This window comes from Convolutriloba macropyga, chromosome 2 (genome assembly GCF_964194025.1).
Source record: "Convolutriloba macropyga chromosome 2, txConMacr16.3, whole genome shotgun sequence".
In the NCBI taxonomy this organism is placed as follows: Eukaryota; Metazoa; Xenacoelomorpha; order Acoela; family Convolutidae; genus Convolutriloba; species Convolutriloba macropyga.
In genome coordinates, this window is record NC_134469.1 from 73413136 (window position 1) to 73434280 (window position 21145).

At 33.7% G+C, this 21145-nt stretch overlaps 2 protein-coding genes across 3 annotated transcripts in view; one reads left to right on the forward strand and one right to left on the reverse strand.

Annotated features, from left to right (window-relative positions):
* The window catches only part of LOC142334685 (uncharacterized), a 69250-nt gene that overhangs the window by 12574 nt on the left and 35531 nt on the right, over nucleotides 1–21145 (forward strand). For both annotated transcript variants that reach the window (XM_075382916.1, XM_075382917.1), the window contains 3 exons: nucleotides 10690–10967; nucleotides 20441–20567; nucleotides 20810–21048. In XM_075382916.1, the coding sequence (XP_075239031.1) occupies nucleotides 10690–10967; nucleotides 20441–20567; nucleotides 20810–21048 (644 nt within the window). The remainder of the gene's footprint in view (nucleotides 1–10689; nucleotides 10968–20440; nucleotides 20568–20809; nucleotides 21049–21145) is intronic.
* Nucleotides 7908–10624, reverse strand: LOC142334686 (uncharacterized). Its single transcript, XM_075382918.1, has 2 exons — nucleotides 10058–10624; nucleotides 7908–8170 (listed from the first exon to the last, which is right to left on the reverse strand). Exons 1-2 carry the CDS (start codon nucleotides 10258–10260, stop codon nucleotides 8035–8037), a joined length of 339 nt encoding a protein of 112 aa, XP_075239033.1. The 5' UTR covers nucleotides 10261–10624; the 3' UTR covers nucleotides 7908–8034.

Consider the following 21145-nt stretch of genomic DNA (forward strand, 5'->3'; position numbering starts at 1 on the left):
TCTAGCTTCAAGGGACAGAAATTTGCAATTGATTTCATTTTTTTGAATTTTTTTGAGTTAATCGATCTCAGGGGACCATGATATTTTCAGATCTTGCAGATATAATACTGGACCAATTTTAGAGTCGAAAATTGGTTTTTGAACTTGTTTTTAGCAATGAGTATATTTTTTTGTTTATTTCTGTTTCTCAACTCTTTGATGATTTTTTTGTGTTTTGGCTGACATTGTTCAATTGATCTGCTGTTCAGTTAGAGTACTTCTAAGTTTTTTCTTTCAATTCTTTGGATTGTATTTCAAGACATGTCCTGCTATTTTTTTAAATTCGCTTTTTGATCACTTTTTTCGTTTTACAAAGTCACAATTTTCACGTTTGACTTCTGACTTACTTCACTCACTGTTTCAACTGAATGGATTTTAAATTCTTTCATGCATTCAATTACGCAATGTGGTTATTACTGTCAAACTCAAAAGATCAAACTCAAAAGAGACGGGATAAACCGATAAAGCCCGGTCATTAAGTTGTTGAGAATTAGATTATCGAAGTTCATCAGTGTTTGCTAGCTGACATTGGCATTAAGCTTATTAGCTTTTGTTCTAGAAGCTTAATTAAGTATAGTTTTAGAATCCAACTGAAAGTGCACGCCATTTAGAACACTTTTTGACACTAAAAAAACAGAACAAAAATTGGTTAATTTATCTTTTCTCTTTATGCTTTAATCACGATATGCATCAAACGCATCAAAGGTTGCTATTTTCCGGCAATCTGCCGGCTATGTTCTGTATTGAGAGTGCGTTTGAATAGATGCTGGATATCAAGCGGCTGCCAGATAGTGACCTTTTGTGGGAATCTCAATTCATATCATTTGATGTTCCTGAATGTAGAAATGTCCGTGTTTTGTATTTTTAGTGCATTTAAAAAACTCATGTGCATATCATTCTTTGATGAAATTGATTTTTTGTGCGTTTACTCTTCGAATTTGGACTAAAGATACAGAATAAATTCAAATTCACGAAAATATATATCCTACTATAAATCAAGGTTTCTGCTAATATTGACAACTTATACTAATTATACTAATCTTTGCAAGTGTTTTTTGAAAATTTTGTCATCGAGTTTTGCCAGCCTCATGGGCCAGGGAATCCCCTTTAATGTTTGACAATAGGGTACTACATAGTTTCTAGCAACAGTATAAAGGTTCAGCATTTAAATGTCTCAATGTTATGCTTTTTGTTGATAAAATCTGCCAATTTTTCAAATTTTCAAAGTTTTTGTCAATTTTTGATTTTTGTCTAGCTTCAAGGAACAGAAACTCTATTCCACGGTCTGGTAAAAAGTTGATGTATGGTTATTAGTGCCAATGGAATTTTTTCACAACAATTTAATATTTGGAATTTCAATTTTTTCATAATATCTGGATTTAGTTTTTTGGAAACATTTATTTTTAAGTTCTTCTTGCCTCAGTAGTCAGGTAGCCTCATACAGGGTTGGTTAGTGTGTTATTACTTAGTTGCTAGGGCAATGGAATGGTTTTCAGCATTTTAATAGAGCGATGTTTTTTCGATAAAATTTGAAACTTTTTCTAAAAGTTATCTTTTACCTATTTTATCGATCTTTGAGCCGATTAATTTTTAAGGCTTGGATTTGGGCTACTAAATAGCTTCTAGAGACGCAGATGATAGGTTCTGAAGATATTATTATCTCGATTTTAAGCATTATTTCATTAAAATTTGCAATTGATTTTTTTGAATTTTCTGAGTTAATCGATCTCAAGGGACCATGATTTTTTTCAGATCTTGCAGATATAATACTGGACCAATTTTAGAGTCGAAAATTGGTTTTCCATTTCTTTTTTGCAATGAGTATATTTTTTATTTGTTTGTTTTTGTTTCTCAACTTTTTGATGATTTTGTTTGTTTTGGCTGACGTTGTTCAATTGATCTGCTGGTCAGTTAGAGTACTTCTAAGTTTTTTCTTTCAATTCTTTTGATTGTATTTCAAGACATGTCCTGCTATTTTTTTTTTTAATTCGCTTTACCTTTTGATCACTTTTTTCGTTTTACAAAGTCACAATTTTCACGTTTAACTTCTGACTTACTTCACTCACTTTTTCAACTGAATGGATTTTAAGTTCTTTCACGCGTTCAATTACGCAATGTGATAAATACTGTCAAACTCAAAAGATCAAACTCAAAAGAGACGGGATAAACCGATAAAGCCCTGTCATTAAGTTGTTGAATTAGATTATCGAAGTTCATTAGTGTTTGCTATCTGACATTGGTATTAAGCTTATTAGCTTTTATTTTAGAAGCTTAATTAAGTATAGTTTTTGAATCCAACTGAATGTGCACGTCATTTAGAACACTTTTTGACACTGAAAAAAAACAGAACAAAAGTTGGTCAGTCAATTTATCTTTTCTCTTTCTGCTTTAATCACGATATGCATCAAGCGCGTCAATGGTGGCTATTTTCCGGCAATCTGCCGGCTATCTTCTGTATGGAGAGTTTGTTTGAGTTGATGCTGGCTATCAAGCGGCTGCCAGATAGTGACTTTTTGTGGGAATCTCAATTTATACCATTTGATGTTCCTGAATGTAGAAATGTCCGTGTTTTGTATTTTTAGTGCATTTAAAAAACTCATGTGCATATCATTCTTTGATGAAATTGATTTTTTGTGCGTTTACTCTTCGAATTTGGACTAAGGATACAGAATAAATTCAAATTCACTAAAATAGATATCCTACTATAAATCAAGGTTTCTGCTAAAATTGACAACTTATACTAATTATACTAATCTTTGCAAGGTTTTTTTTGGAAATTTTGCCATTCTTCGAGTTTTTCCAGGCTCATGGGCCAGGGAATCGCCTTTAGTGTTTGACAATAGGGTACTGTATAGTTTCTAGCAGCAATATAATGATTTTCAGCATTTAAATGTCTTAAGTTTATGCTTTTTGTTGATAAAACCTGCCATTTCTTCAAGTTTTCAAAGTTTTTGTCAATTTTTGATTTTTGTCTAGCTTCGAGGGACAGAAACTCTATTCCACGGTCTGGTAAAAAGTTGATGCATGGTTATTAGTGCCAATGGAATATGTTTCCAGCAATTTAATATTTCGAATTTCAGAAATTTTTTCATAAATTCTGGATTTTGTAGTTTTTTTGGAAACATTTGTCTTTATTCAGTTCTTGCCTTAGTAGTCAGGTAGCCTCCTACAGGGTTGGATAGTGCGTTATTACTTAGTAGCTAGGGCAATGGAATGGTTTTCAGCATTTTAATAAAACGATGTTCTATTGTTGATAAAATTTGAAACTTTTTCTAAAAGTTATCTTTTACCTAGTTTATCGATCTTTGAGCGGTTGAATTTTTTAAGGCTTGGAATTGGGCTACTGAATAGCCTCTAGAGACGCAGATGATAGGTTGTGAAGATATTATTTTCTTTATTTTTAGTATTATTTCATTAAAATTTGCAATTTATTTCATGTATTTGAGTTTTCTTAGTTAATCGATCTGAAGGGCCAATGAGTTTTTTCAGATCTTGCAGATATAATACTGAACCGATTTCAGAGACGAAAATTGGTTTTTGAACTTGTTTTTAGCAATGAGTGTATTTTTTGTTTATTTTTGTTTCTCAACTTTTTGATGATTTTGTTTGTGTTTTGGCTGACATTGTTCAATTGATCTGCTGTTCAGTTAGAGTACTTCTAAGTTTTTTTCTTTCAATTCTTTGGATTGTATTTCATGACATGTCCTGCTATTTTTTTAAATTCGCTTTTTGATCACTTTTTTCGTTTTACAAAGTCACAATTTTCACGTTTGACTTCTGACTTACTTCACTCACTGTTTCAACTGAATGGATTTTAAATTCTTTCAGGCATTCAATTACGCAATGTGGTTAATACTGTCAAACGCAAAAGATCAAACTCAAAAGAGACGGAATAAACCGATAAAGCCCGGTCATTAAGTTGTTGAGAATTAGATTATCGAAGTTCATTAGTGTTTGCTAGCTGACATTGGTATTAAGCTTATTAGTTTTTATTTTAGAAGCTTAATTAAGTATAGTTTTAGAATCCAACTGAAAGTGCACGCCATTCAGAAAACTTTTTGACACTGAAAAAACAGAACAAAAATTTGTCAATTTATCTTTTCTCTTTTTCTGCTTTAATCACGATATGCATCAAGCGCGTCAAAGTTGGCTATTTTCCGGCAATCTGCCGGCTATGTTCTGTATTGAGAGTGAGTTTGAATAGATGCTGGCTATGAAGCGGCTGCCAGATAGTGATCTTTTGTGGGAATCTCAATTTATACCATCTGATGTTCCTGATTGTAGGAATGTCCTTGTGTTTTGTATTTTTAGTGCATTTAAAAAACTCATGTACATATCATTCTTTGATGAAAATGTTTTTTTTGTGCGTTTACAGTTCGAATTTGGACTAATTATACAGAATAAAATCAAATTCACTAAAATGGATATCGTACTATAAATCAAGGTTTCTGCTAAAATTGACAACTTCAGTTCTTTTGCGTTACTTATTTTCTGGCTTTAATTTAAGATCTAAGCAGACGTTGGCTCTTATGAATCAATTTCCAGTTTTTGTTATTGATTTTGTTACTTATTTCTCAGATTTAATGAAAAATGAATGTTTTCTTTATTGTATGTTTATCAATTGCTGCGTTTAAAGTTCCCTTAGATTTGTCTTTATCAGATTTAAACTTTTCTAGTTTAGCTATAACATTTCGTGTTGGCTGATAAGATTCCCGGTCATACTTATTTATAGTACTTAGTTCTAAACTCCTGTGTTCGTTACTGGAACATTTTTAAAACTATTTATACAGTTTATTGCGACTATTCAGGGAAGTAAAAATGGACGATCGGCAATCTGCATTTGAACATAATGTTTTGACGCTGCTCATCCACAATTTTGATTTTATTGTCTACAAAAAGAATAGATAGCAAAATTTCAAAATTTCACATGCGGTTCGAAAAATGTGCCTGAGTTTTGAAATCGTACAAACTCAAATGACTAAATGAATTAACAAAATGCCTTATCAGAGTGCATAAAAGGCCTGTCATTAATGATATGGCGAGACAAGTCAAAAAGGTGGGGATTTATTTTTTGTTGACTTAAATAATGCAAAAGCAAGTAATGGTTTATGCACTCCCAATTATAAGTGGAGTCAGTCATTACAAATAGTATGGGATAATTATCGTTGTCATACTTGAGGAGAAACTATGAAAATTCTGTAAAAGTGTGTCGACCCATATAAGTCAGCAAAATATCAGAGTTTCGAAAGTAATTAATTGCTCTTGAACGAAGTTCATAGCAATTATTGCAAACGTGTGTGTCTTTATGCAAAATGTTCGCTTGACAATTTTGATTTTTCGAGTGACTTTTACGCCCTTGACTTTTTGCGTTTCGCGTGATCTAAAATTCTCTCTTAATCACAATTTCAAGCAGCTGAATTCAATTGGCGGCAATTTATACTAAAAGTCAAATGAAAAGTGCGCCGAAACTGGTGCCATTTTTTATTTTAAATATTAATAATGGTATATGTTAACCTCTGATGTGGTTACTTGAAGCTCACTATTGAACTTCTTAGTCCCATTTAGGCTCCCCCCCCCCCGACTGAAGCAGGCTGCAATTGATTAGAGCTCCCACTAGTCGTTCGAGAGCATTTCTTCCGACGTTTAGTCGGTTATGTTTATTTTTAATAACGGCCGAAACTCGACTGCCAAAAAATAACGGCCAAAAAATCAGAATAACCATTAATAACGGCCAAAGCTAAACTGAACTAATTATTTTGCATTTCACTAGAAAGTGGGTAGGTGACCGGTCGAAAAAAAAGTAATTTGATGAAAAATTCATAAGTTAATTGAATTTTATAGAAAACAAATTATTTCATGTCATAAAAACCATTAGCTTTTAACTTAATACGACTGGATTGTTTCAAATGTAATTCCGCATATACAAGCAAAAGTAAAAAAAATTGTCGAAAAATGTAGCCATTAAAAGTATGAGCTATCAACTGTTAAGATTATATCTGTAAATGAAAAGACTTTTCATGCATCCTTGTTTTGAACATCAAGAGGACCTGCTATTAAAGGGTTTATATGAAAAACAACAAAAATAACCCCAAATGTTAATCAGTAGAAAAAACTTAGTCATGAAAACATTTGTCATACTGATAAAATCAATCGCCAGAGGAATTAATGTTTGCTTCACAAGAAAGTTAATGAGACTTCTCATTAATGAGAGAGTTTCAAATTGACAAGAAGAAAAAGGGGGCAAAGTTCAAAAGTACAGTAATGTTTTTGAAAAAATTCAATTGATTAAAAACCTTAGCTATCAACTGACGATGCTGTAATAGGTTCACTTGAATATCCATAGAAAGCTAATGGTACATATCATTGATAAGAAGAAGCTGAAAGAATACAAAAAGAAGAAATGCAAGCTAAATACAAAAATTACTAACTTTGTTATAAAACAATGTCCAAGCCGTTAATAACCATTAGCTACTATCTGCATCATTGAAGTTTTGGGTATAAGTTCAAATCATTAGATAGTTTAACTTATGTCTCTACAATGACTGAGTCATAGGAGTACATAAATAAACAACAAATGCAGTGAAAACTCAAAAAAAATCATAAAAGTTTTACGAAAACTTAACAAGTCATAAAAACAATGGGCTATTCTCCGAGTACTATTCTCCGGGGCTATTCTTGGGATCTGTCATTACTGAAACCTTCTTTCAAAACTTACTTTTCTGTTATGCACACTGTTATGGATTGTGAAGAAACGTTGCCCAATTCAGTCCGAATCCTTTCGATTGTGAAAGTTCACGATGAGAAAATTAGCCTTGCTATCGTTGCGAGTCTTTTAAAGACACCTAATTGTTCAAAATTTTATTAATAGCCGCCCTCATCTTCTCAGCCGGCTATTATAGCGCTCCTATTTTTTTTTTTACTTCGTCGAATAAAAAAATGTTTCGCTTTACCTCATTTTGCCGCTTTTTCAACATTTTGCGTGATATCTTTTTGACTTCTCTAGGCTAGTTTCTCTCTTCTCTCATTCTGCTAAAAGTGATTTTGAACAGCAGTTGCTCAGCAAAGCAATTCAAAATGAACAGAGTCAGTAAAAAAATTGAAGTCAGTAGTAGAAACGGGATAAACCCATAAAGCCCAATTTTAGATGCCCGCTATTTGAACGTCGTTCCTATAAGTCTTAGTCACCATCTCTAATGCTTATTGGTATTGATAGTAGCCCCTGTAGCCGCTCTCTAAGAAACAGAAGTACGTTATGTTAAACTACGAAATGCCATCAAAATAAATCGGACTTAAAAAATGTTTTTGTACAAAAATCTTTTTTTTCAATATCTTCTTTTCTTTCAATCCCAATCATGCTTATTGGAATCAACGGCGGCTATTTTCCGGCAATCTGCCGGGTATGTTTGCAATACTTAAGTTGACTTAAATTACCTTATTTTGATAAGAAATTGACGCTAAAAGCGAAAAAAGTCACATCCAGTGCGTCATTTGCTTTCATGAGAACGTTCGATGAATTTATCGACGGGCAAAGTGCATTCCCCCAGTAAGTGGTCGGAACAAATACGTCAGAATATTAACTTTTCACAATTTTTCTTCCGTAATTGGATTGAGTAAATAGACTTCAGCTTTTTTCTGGCTTAATTTTTCTGTTTTTCAATCGCTGGGGTATATATAGTCATCGAAAAGTAGTGTTTCAATTGCTTTCCTCGATTTTTTTCGAAATTAAGTTATGACAATCATATTTGCAATGGAAACATTTGTGTCGAACGTCGAATATTGTTGGTAGTTATAAGAACTCGCGCAGATATGCTATGATATAGCTGTGAATTTTTGAGCATTTTGTACGATGAACGAAAACTTAGTGAAAATTAGCACTGAGTAATCTAAATTCAGACTGAAGTGTTTGTCTGTATTGCACCGTTGTTAATAAATATTGAAATAAAGCCGCAAAAATGAAAAATGTGTTCAGTGCAATTTATTTTTCTTCTGATCAGTTCATTTGCGTCGTCCGTATTTGACCCATGCTTGTGTGTTCATTCGCTTGTCATTGTCTCCGTTAGCCCAATCATTGCGTGCGAGCTCAGGCTGTCTTTTGTGATTAAGCCAATAGATGCCTCGTTTGGCTTCGATTCTGAAATAATCAACCAACCGCTTAGAACCATTAATTTAATAACCATAACTTACCCAGGCGACAAATGAACCCTCTGCTACCTTTAAAGTTATTGGCAAAAACATAGAACCAGGATATTTTGAAAATTGCCCTGCCTACTTTTGACATTTTTAGGCACACATGATCACGACTTTCAACGCAAAAGTTCGCTTTTTCAATATCTTGTTTTTGTTTTGGTTTTTGTATAATTTAGATATTAGGAGGCAAAATAGACATTTTTTCAGGTGTTACTTTGTTCTAAGTGTTTTGAATACACTCACTAACTACCAACTAACATTATGCACACCTACCAAATGCAATCAAATTAGGCTTCATAATTTTTTGGGTCTTGATGAAAGGTAACAACGTCAATTGCATCTTTTGTTTCCCTTACTATGTTCCTTTCTATACCATTTAAGATCATCTGTATCAATTGCGGTTATTTTCCCTACAGTTTGCTCGTCATGTTGTTTGAATTGCTGGAAAACACGTTTTGGGCGACATTTTCTGCTTTTATCTGAAAATCTTCGTTCCGTTGTCGTTTCTTGTATCGTCTGGATCAGTTTTTGTTTAAGTTAAATCATTTTCACGTTCTAATCGGCTTCGAAGTTTAATTTTTCCACTTCTGTTGATATAGTATTTGATGTTTGAACTTAAGATGCAGCGAGTTGGCATAATTATTTACATAATTCATGTTTCATTAAGCTTTGCCTCTCTAAGCTCGATCTAGCTTCTACCGAAGCCAACTGCTCGCCAGTCGGTTGGGATCAGTTTAGACGTTTATTTTCTGTTCAAAGTTTGCAGCATTTATTTGAGTTGTGTGTTCTTATGCATTTTCACCTGACCATTTTGTGATGGATTCTGGCTCCCTTGATTTTTTGGTAGACTTTAACAGCTCAGTCTTGTGCAATCTAAAGGGCTGCTGGTTAATATTAAGCCTCTCAAATGAAGTGGTGAGAGATCAAAAAAGTAAAATGAAATGCGCCTCATAATGTTTCATTTAGTAACTTTAAATCTGTCTTGTGGCCTATTAAAGCGCTAGAAACATTATTTGAAGCCCTGTCTCTTCCCCTCTCGCTCCCGCAGAGGCAGGATAGAGCCCTGTCAGTCATTAGTTGTTACTTCGAAGCTCAGTTTTTCGTCAGGGTTTGGCGTAATTTTGTTAATTAAAAATGTTGAACATTTCATGGACTGGATTTTTCGTTGCAATTTTTTCTATTTAGTTACTAGATTCTTATAAATATTGAATATCTGGTTCCTCTTTTGAACCGTTGTTTTATCCTATTTAGACTTTTCGACATCGTAGGTTTTTGGTTTTTACGTTGCCTGGCTGTTCGATTTCATGAGGAAATACTCCCGATTTTTTGCATAGAAAATATAGTAAGTCCAGTAAGTTAAACTTTACGAGGCACGTTAATGCGTCCTTTCTCTTTTCAAAGTTTTACAGTAGGTTGTACCTCCTCGAGCTATATTTGGTCTTTTATCCCCCATATTTGATTGACAAATTTAGAATTGACAGTCAGATATTGGGTCTTACATCAGTCAATAATGTGGAAATTTCAACTTTTAAGTATTTAAGCGTTAACAGTGCATCGAAGTACGCCGATGCTCTGAAGTAAGATTGGTGATTTTTAGTGAATATTTGGTGATTTTTAGTGTATATTTGCTTTTTCTGTGATCTACTTTCTGTGATAATTACTATTATTACTTCTACTATTTCTTTCTGTAAAACAGTGTTCAAAAGTTTGAATAATTTGAGTGCTAATTTTAAAATTCGTTTTAAAGTTTTTTAAGTAACTGAGCTACTCTGAACTTAAAAGACTAATGGTAGTCATACTTGAATTAAATGTGAAGTGATTAGATACTAACTGGTTTGTTTGGGCTAATTTTGCGTTGAGTAGAAATTGCAGAGCTTCCCTGGCAATGTTTTCTGATGTCAATCTGTTCTCTATGCTGCCTATGTAGTCGTATTGGTTGTGTGTTAATGGCACGCTCATTGTGATCTTGTTTAAAAACGAAATAATTAGGCACAAAAAGATGAAAGCGCTTTTGTAATAATGAAGTTTACCCATTTTAGATCAACAAGGCAGGAAAGAGAAGTAATGAAATGATAGTGAAGTAGGTGAATTGTACCAGAGATGTTTTTTGCTGGTTTCTCTGAAAGTTAATTTTCAAATTATGCTTAATGGAGTCTAAAAGGTACTACCTGTCAGGCTGAAAATGAGCGCGGTCAAAATTTATGACGAAGTGGGAGTCTTAAATGGAATTATGACGCATGTAATAAAGTCAGTAAAAGATTTATTACAAAAAGAATTAGTATTTACTAGTCTCGGATGGATAGTAAAGCCCCGCTCGAGATCTGGCCAAATCAGTACTTGACTATTTGAAAAGGAATTGTTTGCGTGTGTTACGCAATGATTGATGTTGCTCTGATTAGGATGATTAGCTAATTGACGTGTGCCAGTGGAGGTATGATTGCCTGGTCTTATTTCCTGTTACAGGTGTTCGAGTATGCCAACTTGGGTTCCTTGGACTCCTACTTGCGTAATAAGAAGCCAAAGCTCACTGTACAAATGCTGTGGATGTTTTGCCAACAAATTTTACTGGGCCTCGCTTTTCTACACGAGAGGAGGCTACTTCACAGAGATATTGCTGCCCGTAATATTCTCGTTTTTGATTCGGAGTCAGTAAAATTGGCTGATTTCGGCTTGAGCAAATTCCTGCCCGACGAGTCATATGAATCGTACACTGCCGAAACTGCTATTATGCCTGTAGCATGGTAAGGACTACGTAGGTAGTAAAAAGTCAGCTAAATTGGCGATGCCTCAGGAGCCCCTGGGTTTTTATATGAATCTATCACAACGGAAGATAATTAAACTGAAGCTTCTAATAATAAATATTTTGAATTAGTACTTAACTCTGATTTCGGCCGTTATCATTTTGTACTGAAACGTGCTGGCCAATTGGGGCGTCTTCTACTTCGATTTTTGAACAATACCTTTTCTCCAATATGAATGTTTTTACAAACGAGCAAATCAAGATTAAGACAAAATATGTTATGCTCTCAAAAACACTTATGCCTTCTTAAATCTAATTGATTCACTCAAAATAAGGCCCGCACGGAACTTAGTAATTTATCATATTAGTTGCTTAATTGTAATTGTGTTGCAGCCCTAATTTATAGGGTGCTCGGAATTAGAGCCGAACAGGCGTAGAGCAGAATGAGTAAAAACGAGAGTCAGGGCCAGTCAATCTGATATACCAAACAATCTGATTGGTTTAAATTAGAGTACAAGTATAAGAATTGCACTCTACTCCACGGATTGTTCTTCGCTAAATTTTTTATCGTAATTTTTCAGATTTTGTTAAATTTTTGTGTTTAATATCTACCAATCAGAGCTCGGGAAACATCTAATCTTATTTAAAAACATTCTGATCTACGCCCTTTGGCTCCACCGAATGAAGCTCTATGCGTCGTCAATATGAGCTAAGGACTGTAATAATGAGCTTTTGTATTAAGATCGCAATATCAAAATTCAGTTGGAGGTATTTTGATCAACTTTGGCGCCAGTTTTTTTCGAAATTTTAATAGATGCTGTCATCTCAGCCGACTATTATTGTGGCCCTATTTTTCTTGACGATCCAAATGATATGAATCCTATAGGGGCAGCAACCAATAGAATCATTGAGAAGACGTGTTGATTTTAGTCATACTGGAGTGTTAAAGGGAGCGGAAAAGCAAAAAGTTTTAAAGCATAAACTTCAATCTGCTTAAAAAGTAGAGTGAGAAAATGGTTTTTGAACAATTTTTCGGAAATTTTTTTTTACGTTTTGACTTCTGTCTTCACTGTTCATGATCTTGATTTTTGTTATCGCTATTCAAGAAGGTGATGCAAGTGCCTTGGGGGAGGAGGGGGGTAATGCTTTTTAAGGCTTCAGAGTTAAAGGCTTCAAAAAAATTTGTGCGTTTTTGCCTTCGCCCTTATTGGTTGTTTTTTTTTGTATTCTCATTTATAAAGAACAATCAAACCTGTGTTATAGCTGCCCTTATCTTCTCAGCCTGCTATTATTGCGGTTTTTACAATTCAAAGAAATTTAATTGTATTGGGGTGCTGTCTTTTCTTTTTAATTGCTCTTAAACGAAGTTCATAGCAATTATTGTAAACGTGTCTTTTTTTGCAAAAGTTTCGCTTGAAAATTTTCATTTTTCGAGTGACTTTTACGCCCTTAACTTTTTTCGTTTCGCGTGATCTAAAATTGCCTCTCAATCACAATTTCAAGCAGCTGAATTCAATTGGCGTTGATTTAATACTAGAAGCCAAATGAAAAATGCGCCGAAACTGGTGCCATTTTTAAATTTAAATCTTAATAGTGGTATATGTTAACCTCTAATGTGGTTATTTGAAGCCCACTGTTGAATTTCTTAATCCCATTTAGGCTCCCCCCGACTGAAGCAGCAGACTGCAATTGATTAGAGCTCCCTCTAGTCGTTAGAGAGCAATTCTTCCGACGTTTTGTCGGTTATGTTTGTTTTTAAAATCTGTTCACACAGTTTCATGATTTTTAGAGTCAAATTGTAGTAGTGATATTGGTCATGCCGAAACTTGAAATGATGCGAAAAAGCGAGTGTTTTTGCGGCGTGAAAATTTTTTGCTCTAATTTAAAAGTAGAGTAAGGAAATGGTGTTTGAACAAAAAGTCGCTTTCTCGCTGGTGGTTTTTTGTTCACTTGCGGCAATTTAACGTTGTTTTACTGTTTTTTTCAAATTTTTAGATTAGATTTTTTAAAAATGGTATTCACAATTCATTCATAGTTCATTCGATGCCTAGTTTTTTGTTTAAACCAAATGTCCAATTCTCAATGGTTTTTTGTTCACATGCGGCATTTTCACATTGATTTTCCTATTTTTTTATCTGATGTTAATAGAAATGTTTTTCCCAATTCACTCATTGTCCGTAATTGTTCTAGTTTATTGTTTAGTCATTAAAAATTCTTTGAATTGTACGTCAGGACTTGTCCTGCTATGTTTTTTTTTCGTCGAACAAAAACTTGTTTCGCTTAAACTTAGTTTACTGCTTAAAGAATTGTTTGTCTCCCCTAGGCCAGTTTCACTCTTTAATTTTTCTCGAATTGCTTCTAACTAAGAGTTGCTCAGCGATACAATCTGGAATATACAGAGTCATTGCCGAAAAATGAAATTTAAAATAGAAACGGGATTAACCGATAAAGAATGTTTTAGTAATTGAATTTTGTATTTTTTGAAAATTTTAGGATTTTTCAGCCTCAAGAGCCAAGGAAGATCCTCTAGCGTTTGATAATAGATTACTGCAGACTTTCTAGTTGAAAGTTTTCAGCATCTAGAATTTCAGCATTTTTTTTACAAAACTTACATTTTTTTCAATTTTTTTGACATTTGTCGTTATTCAAGTTTTTCAAGACCCAGGGTCCAGAAAAACTCTTTAAGGGCTGGATAATAGATTATTGAAAAATTTTATTTTGCCATGGAATGGTTTTCATCTGTTTAATATCACAAATTATAGCAATTTTTGATAAAACTTGCAAATTTTTTCAATTTTGAATCATTTTTGTCACGCCTCAAGAGCCAATGAACCTCCTCTGGGGTTTAATAATAGGTTACTGCATAGTTTCTAGATGTAATGGAATGTTTTTCAAGGTTTTAATAACACGAATTCAGGAGATTTTTTGAGAATTATTATTTTTTTTCAAGTTTTTTGAAAATTTTTGTCATTTTTTCAAGGTTCTCCAGCCTCAAGAGCCAAGGAGGCTCCTCTCTCGTTTGACAATAGGTTATTTTATAGTTTCTCGTTTATTTTTTCAACATCACGATTTTAAGCATTTTCTTTACAAAACTTACAATTTTTTCATTTTTTTTTTTAAATTATCGCCGTTATTCAAGTTTTTCCAGACTCAGGGACCAGAAAAACTCCTTAGGAGTTTGATAATATTTTACTGAAAGTTTTTTAATAGCCATAGAATAGTTGTCAACTTTTTTAGTATGACCAATTGTTTTTTAGATGTAATGAAACGTTTTTCAAGATGTTAACATCACAAATTTTAGCAATTTTTGAAAACTTGTTTTTTTGTTTTTTGAATACGTTTGTCATTTTTTAGGTTTCTCCAGCCTCAAGAGTCAAGGAACTCCCTCTAAGGTTTGATAATAGGTTACTGCATAGTTTCTAGATGTAATTGAATGTTTGAGTGAAATGTTGAAATTCTTTCGTGCACTCGGGGCCGAGGGACCTCCTCCGGGTTTGATAATAAGCTGTTCTATCGTTTCTAAAGTTAGTTGAATGGTTATCAATATCCTAATGAGTCGAGTTTTTTTTTTATAAAAATTAATATTTTTCAAGTTATTGAAAAACTTATCGTGCTCAAATTTTGTGTATCTTTATGAGAAAGTGAAACTATTGCAGACTTGAAAAAAAGGATACTGGATAGTCTCTTGAAACAATGAAATGTTTCTAGTACTGAAGATTGTAATATCACAATTTTAGCAGGATTTTATTGATTTTGCAATTGATTTGTTTTACTTCTCCGAGTTTAACGGTCATTACTGGCCAAGGAAATTTTTTTAACTCTTGCAGATGGGTTACATGACACAACTCCAGAGACATAAAATGTTTTGGAACATTTTCACTGCGCAATCTGAAAGTTTTTTCTAAATTTTGCACTTTTCTTTTTCTATTGTTTAATTACTAACGAGGCAGGAAAACTACAAGTTGCGGTGTCGAATCTCATCATAGAAAATTTTCCTAGCTCTTTCTCTCTGTGTATCGGCTGGGATTTCTCTCCTCTTTCTCGTTCACGTTTTATCCCTTTTACACACTCTCTCTCTCTCTCTCTCTCTCTCTCTCTCGATCTTTTATGAACTCTTTTCTTGGTGCGGCGCTTCAAATGCTGTTATGTGGCGTGATGTCATCATCTATTACCCTCACCTCGCGCCACTTCAATAATGCTAACGCTAGCCTCACTAAACCTGGCCAGCTGCTGACAAAGTCCAACGCTCGCCGGTCGTTTGAGAGCAATTCGCCCCACTTTAATTGGGAATGTTTTCGGTATTAATAGTGGCTATTTTTAGGCAATCTGCTCGGTGTGTTTATTGTTTGCAGTTTGTAGATTAAAGTTTTATGACTTTGTCACTAGGCTTTTTCGTAAAATAATGGATTTTTCAATGCTGCTAGCTTTTTTGTGTCTTTTTATTTCGGTTTTTCACTTGATGATACTTTTCCTTAATGATATGTCCTATGTTTCGAAGACCATAATTTTATTTTCCTAATTGAAGCCATTTAATGTTTTCAGTTGACTGCTTTTATGTTTTGTTGCCCTGACAATGTGTTTTTTTTTCATAAAAATTAGCTTTTGTTGTTCTATTTGTTGTATTGCGAGAATTCACAGTAATGTTATGTCACATTGGGCTTCTAGTAAGATAGAAATGGTTCCAGAAAAAAATTCTATGAGTTTTGCCCTTATTTGTTTTTTGTCTTCTCACGTTATGACTAAACAGCTGATGTCATCGCTCTTCTGCTACAAAATTTGCTTCATATAAGTTTGTTGGTGATTGGTGTTCGCTTGCTGCTGTTTTTGTCTCTATGTCCCTCAATGTAATCAATATTGCAATACATAGGCTTTATAACCCTAAATGGTAGTATGTGCTACGAGATTTAAGTATAATTTCAAGTGTTTTGATGTCTCCCGAGTCAAAAGATTGGAAAGTTCTGAAAAATTTTGTCCATGTTTATTTTGTTTTGTTATATGTTCTGTTTTAAATCAGATGATGGTTTTTGTAAAAATGTTGATTGTCAGATTATTAGGTTTCCATTTTTTGGATTGCACTATAGGACTTTTCCTGCTATCTTTAATTGCTCTCGAATGAGAGGCATTTATTGTAAACGTGCTTTTTTGCATGCAGTTTTTGTGCTTTTCTTCTAGATTAATATTTGACGTCTCAAGTGACTTTTTTTACGCACTTCTTGATTTTTGAGTAATTAATGGCCGCCGTCAGCCTTTCAACGGCTATTTTTACCTTTTGATCGCATTTTTCGTTTTACATAAGTCTCCATTTTAACGTTTGACTTCTGACTAACTTCACTCACTGTTTCAACTCAATGGATTTTAAATGCTTTCACTCATTGAATTACGCAATGTAGTGAATACTGTCAAGTCAAAAGACCAAAATCAAAAAAGATGGGATAAACCCCAGTCATTAAGTCATTGAGAATTAGGTTATCAAAGTTCATGAGAGTGTTTGCTAGCTGACATTTTTATTAAGCTTATTAGCTTTCAGTTTAGAAGCTGAATTAAGTATAGTTTTAGAATCTAACTGAAGCTGTACGCCAAATTACAACACGTTTTGACACTAAAAACAGAAAAAAAATTCGGCCAATATAAACAAAACCTACTTTTAGAGATACGTTCGCAAGGCTATGATAATCGAGTGGGCAATGCCTCTGTCGAGTTGACTGAATCGATCTCAGGAGATCTGGGATTGAACCCTGCCTTCGTCTGATGTTTTTGCACCCAGAAAGAAAAAAATACGCCCAGCCTGTAATTCGAGGGCAAATTTTCAGACGTTACTTGGTTTGTTTTGTCAAATTGTGAAACTAAAATTTTGCTTGTTGCTTTTTCATTTGAAACTGGAGGAGTGTGCCTAATTACACAATCCAATCAAAATTGGACGCACTTTGAAGTATTTTTTCTAAGACATTCAATTTTTGGGTTTTTTCTGTTCTCTCAATCCGAATTCGGTTTATGGAAAGCAGTTGCGGCTGGTTGCCGGCATTGTGTCGTGTATGTTTAAAATTCAATGTGCCGCTTGTTGACCCCTATTTTCCTAACACCTATTATTAAACCCTCAATACTCCTTTACAAACTTATATAAACGAAATTTTTTGTTCAATTTTTGCCAATCGATATGTTCACCATAGGGAGTTGTGAGTGATATTTAAGAATAGAAAACTATTTTTGTTTAATTTTGTTTTTTTTCGCAATGAGTTATCGATGTTTAAAGTTTTGTGAACATTTGATAGATTTTGGTTCTTATTGTTAACATTTTTCATAGTTTTACCCAATTTTGCTCAGAAATATGTTAAAATTGTCAATGATAGTGTTGTTAGGCTTAATTCTGAAAACAAAAAATTGGTGTTGAGTTAATTGATACAATTTTTTTCCTAAAATTTTTGCTAAATTTTTTTAAAATTCAGCCTTTTTATCAATAATATCACGGAATAAGCATCTTTAGTCCACTTTGTTTACTTTTACTGAGTTAAAACTCCTAGAAACTGCCGAGACAACCATCCTAATCTCCAACCATAGCCAGTTTTACTTTTGCATCCTTTGCGTGTGTACTTGAATTAAAATTTGGCCCGTCTTTTGCTAATTTAACACGATAATAATGCAAAATGCATCATTTATTTTTGATATATTGACTTTTTGTCAAATTTTTCATATCTATTATATTCGGAACAATTACTTGACCCTTAAAACAAGTAGAAAGGTTAGTTTTAGTTTAATCGTTGTTTCTACTAAGTTCTTAGAAATTCGGATTGTAATTGGTTGATATTTTTTTAATTCGTTTTTGAATTTTTGCCTTTTCTTTTGATAATTACAGAAAAGAGCAATTCAAATCAAGGCGTACTAAAGGAAGGCCCAATTGGCTTGCTAGAGGTTCCAAGGAATCCTATGTCGTTTTTTAGTTGACAGCTTATGGTTGTTTTCAGCTTTAAAAATACATACTTTTAGAATGAATGATTGGTTTTTGAGTTTTGCTATTTTTTTCTATTTTTTGGCCATCTTGTAGCTTCATGCGATCGTGTATCTAATAAATTAGAAATTTTTATTTAATGCGTTTTGGTGTTTTAAGTAATTTCCCATCATTGAGGTTCATTACCTCTTGACACAATATTGCTAGGTCAGATTACACATTATTGGCATTTGAAAAAACGGTACAACTGAACTCATCCGTTTTCATTGAATAGATGTAGGTTTTTAACTGCTTTGACACCGTTTTCTAGCGGAATTTAATGGAACTTTTCATTTGTTGTTTGTCGTTATTCTGAAGTCTTTCGACATATTCTGGATAATTTTAAGATTTAAGCGAAGTCCAATGGATAAACAAAGAGACCTATGTACTGATTTTAGACAACTGATTTAAAAATTGTTTAGACTAATTTTTTAACTACAATTTATTGTTCTTTTTCGTCTACATGTTGATCGGTCTCAAAAGTTACAGGTTGCATTCCCCCTTTATTGGTGTTGAGGAAAGGCACAATTGAACATATCGATTGTTTTTAGCGCTTCGCTTATTGTTTGAACGGTCTTCGTTTGTCGTTCTTTTTGTAGTCGAATGATAAATTCTGGATAATTGCAGGTTGTGTCGTCTTTCTAGGTAAAAATAAGAGCCCATTTACTAGTTTCGGTTGATAGCTATGGTTTTTCATCACTTTCGAATCAGATGTTTTAAAACTAGGGTTTTTTATTTGATTTTTGCAGTTTTTTTGTCGACTTGTTACCTAGTCTCATTAACTACAGTTCGCATATTAAAGTTTTTGCGTTGAAAAAAGACAGAATTGAAGATATCAATGGTTTTCAGTGCATAGGTTTTTGTTTTAACGGCTTAAAAAACGGTTTTTCGCAAATTTTGTTATATTTTTGATTTTTGTCTACTTTTAGTTTTTTTTGTAGACGTATGACATTCTGAAAATTGACTGATCTCATTGGCTTTCGCCTGAGAAATAAGAGAATCTATTTATTGATTTCAGTTTCCAGCTAATGTTTTTGAAATTAATTGTTTTACAAAAAAGTATATTTAAAAATTTTTTCTTTCGTTTTTTTCTTTTTTAACAATTGTTACCTAGTCTCATTATTCAATGGTCAAATATTTTATTTTTAGTGCTCATAGATGGCCCTGTTGATTGCATATATTTTTTTACCGATTAGAATTCGGCGCCGTTTTCTTTCCATATTTATTTAAGTTTTTTCGACTGAATGGCCTTTGTTTTTGTAGACGTACATATTCTGGATAATGGCAGTTCTCAAAATACTCATTGTTTTTATATGAATGAACAAAAACCTGTTTTAAAATTTCAAATGATATCTAATGGTTTTCATTATTTAAAGTTATTTGGTTTCAAGAAAATATGAACCTTTTTAACTGTGTCGTTTTTGTTCTTTTTTGTCTACTTTCTACCAAGTATCATCACGGACTGGTCCCATGTTTTGTTTTCTAGTGAAGAGCAAACTAGTTTGTTTGGTTTAGGTTTTTTGACACTATTTTGACTTTGTTATGTAGTGTGTTTGTTAGACATTGAGTTTTGAATGTAAATATTTGTCGTTATTTGATTTTTTGTTTGTCTTGTCTCGTAGTCTTAATAATGGCGTGTCTCATCGGCGCACTAATGTGGTATGTTTAATTGTTTGGTGATTGGAGTTGGAAGCAGTTTTTTCATTCCTACACCAATAATTTTTGATCAATATGTGAGATTTTTCCATCTTTTCCTCATTTGGTAGACAATTTAGCCAAACTTGTGGATAAGCGGATTCGAAACATTATGTGCGAACGCACATTGCCCAGCTTCCTTGTTGGTACTAGGAACATTTTTACTACAACCATTCGGCCCCGACTCTTGGGCTAAGCCTCAGGGGGCGTGTGGGACTTGATATGAAACTATAAGAACTGCTAAAGTTTTCTGCTTAATTGTGAGAGGAAGCATGCTTGTAATGCCGACTGCTAATTTGCAGGGTGAAATAATTTAGTGTTAAGATATGCAGCGTGCAATGATTCAGGGGAAAAGAAGTAGAAAGAAGGGTGATAAAATTTCAGCCTACTCCTCAACTCGCCTTTACACAAGAAGCCTTGATTGAGCCAAAGTAATTCGAAGTTAATGCTTCTGTAAAGTTCTTTTTAAAATGTATTGATTTAACTAAATCGGAAGTTTTTATTTAGAAGACTTTTGTGTAATAATTGGATGTAGCGCCAGCTAATCAACGGCTATTTTTCTGAATTTCCTATTCTTAGACAAATGTTGAAGTCGTTGTGAGAATTGAGCTTATCTGAGATTTTTCTAAAATAAAGTTAAAGTTTTGTAGAATTAACGTTTTTGGAGCGTATCAATCGAAGTCAGGCTAACTTCTAACATTGATGAGAGAATGGAGCCTGAAATTAGGAAATCAGTTACGTAGTATCATTAGAAGCTATCCATAAGCGTAATTAGAATACATTTGTTTCACTCCTAGGTCTGCCCCTGAGTCACTCAAGTACAAGAGGTATTCGGCTGCGAGCGATGTGTACATGTTCGGAGTGACTTGCTGGGAAATATTCTCTTTCGCCGACCACCCACGGCCACGCCTCACTGCCAACGAGGTGCGTAGTTTATTTTCAACTGCTCTTAATTGACGTTGCAATTATCTATAGCAGTAGCGATATCATGTTTTTTACGACTCGATGACAACTATTGTTTTCTACAAATTTGTTCATTGCAATTAAATCTTCTAAAGCCTTTCGACGTTTAACAAAAATGGGTGTCGCTCTAATAAAAATAAAGCCATTATTGCAGAAACATGATAATTCGTGCTTGTTTAAAACAAAAGGCTGCCATTTTGTAGATGCTCATGAAATTGGAGAACGGGGAGGTGCTCTCGCAGCCAGAGTTCTGCCCGGACAGCATCTACAATCTGATACTTTCCTGTTGCTCATTCAACGCTGCTGAGAGACCAGACACCCAAGGCCTTGTCATGCAATGGGGCAACAGTCGCCCCAAAATGCTCACCGCTCTCAAATCATGTGTACTGGCAGCAAAATTGCACTTCGAAAAAGGCGATCAATTATTTGTGCTATCTGAGCCGTAAGTTTTCAGTGTTTCTGTTCCATTGAGTTTAAAGAGCAATAGCTGTTTTTAAGGGGGTGAGAAGCCAATCGCAAAACCTTATCGATACTGTGAT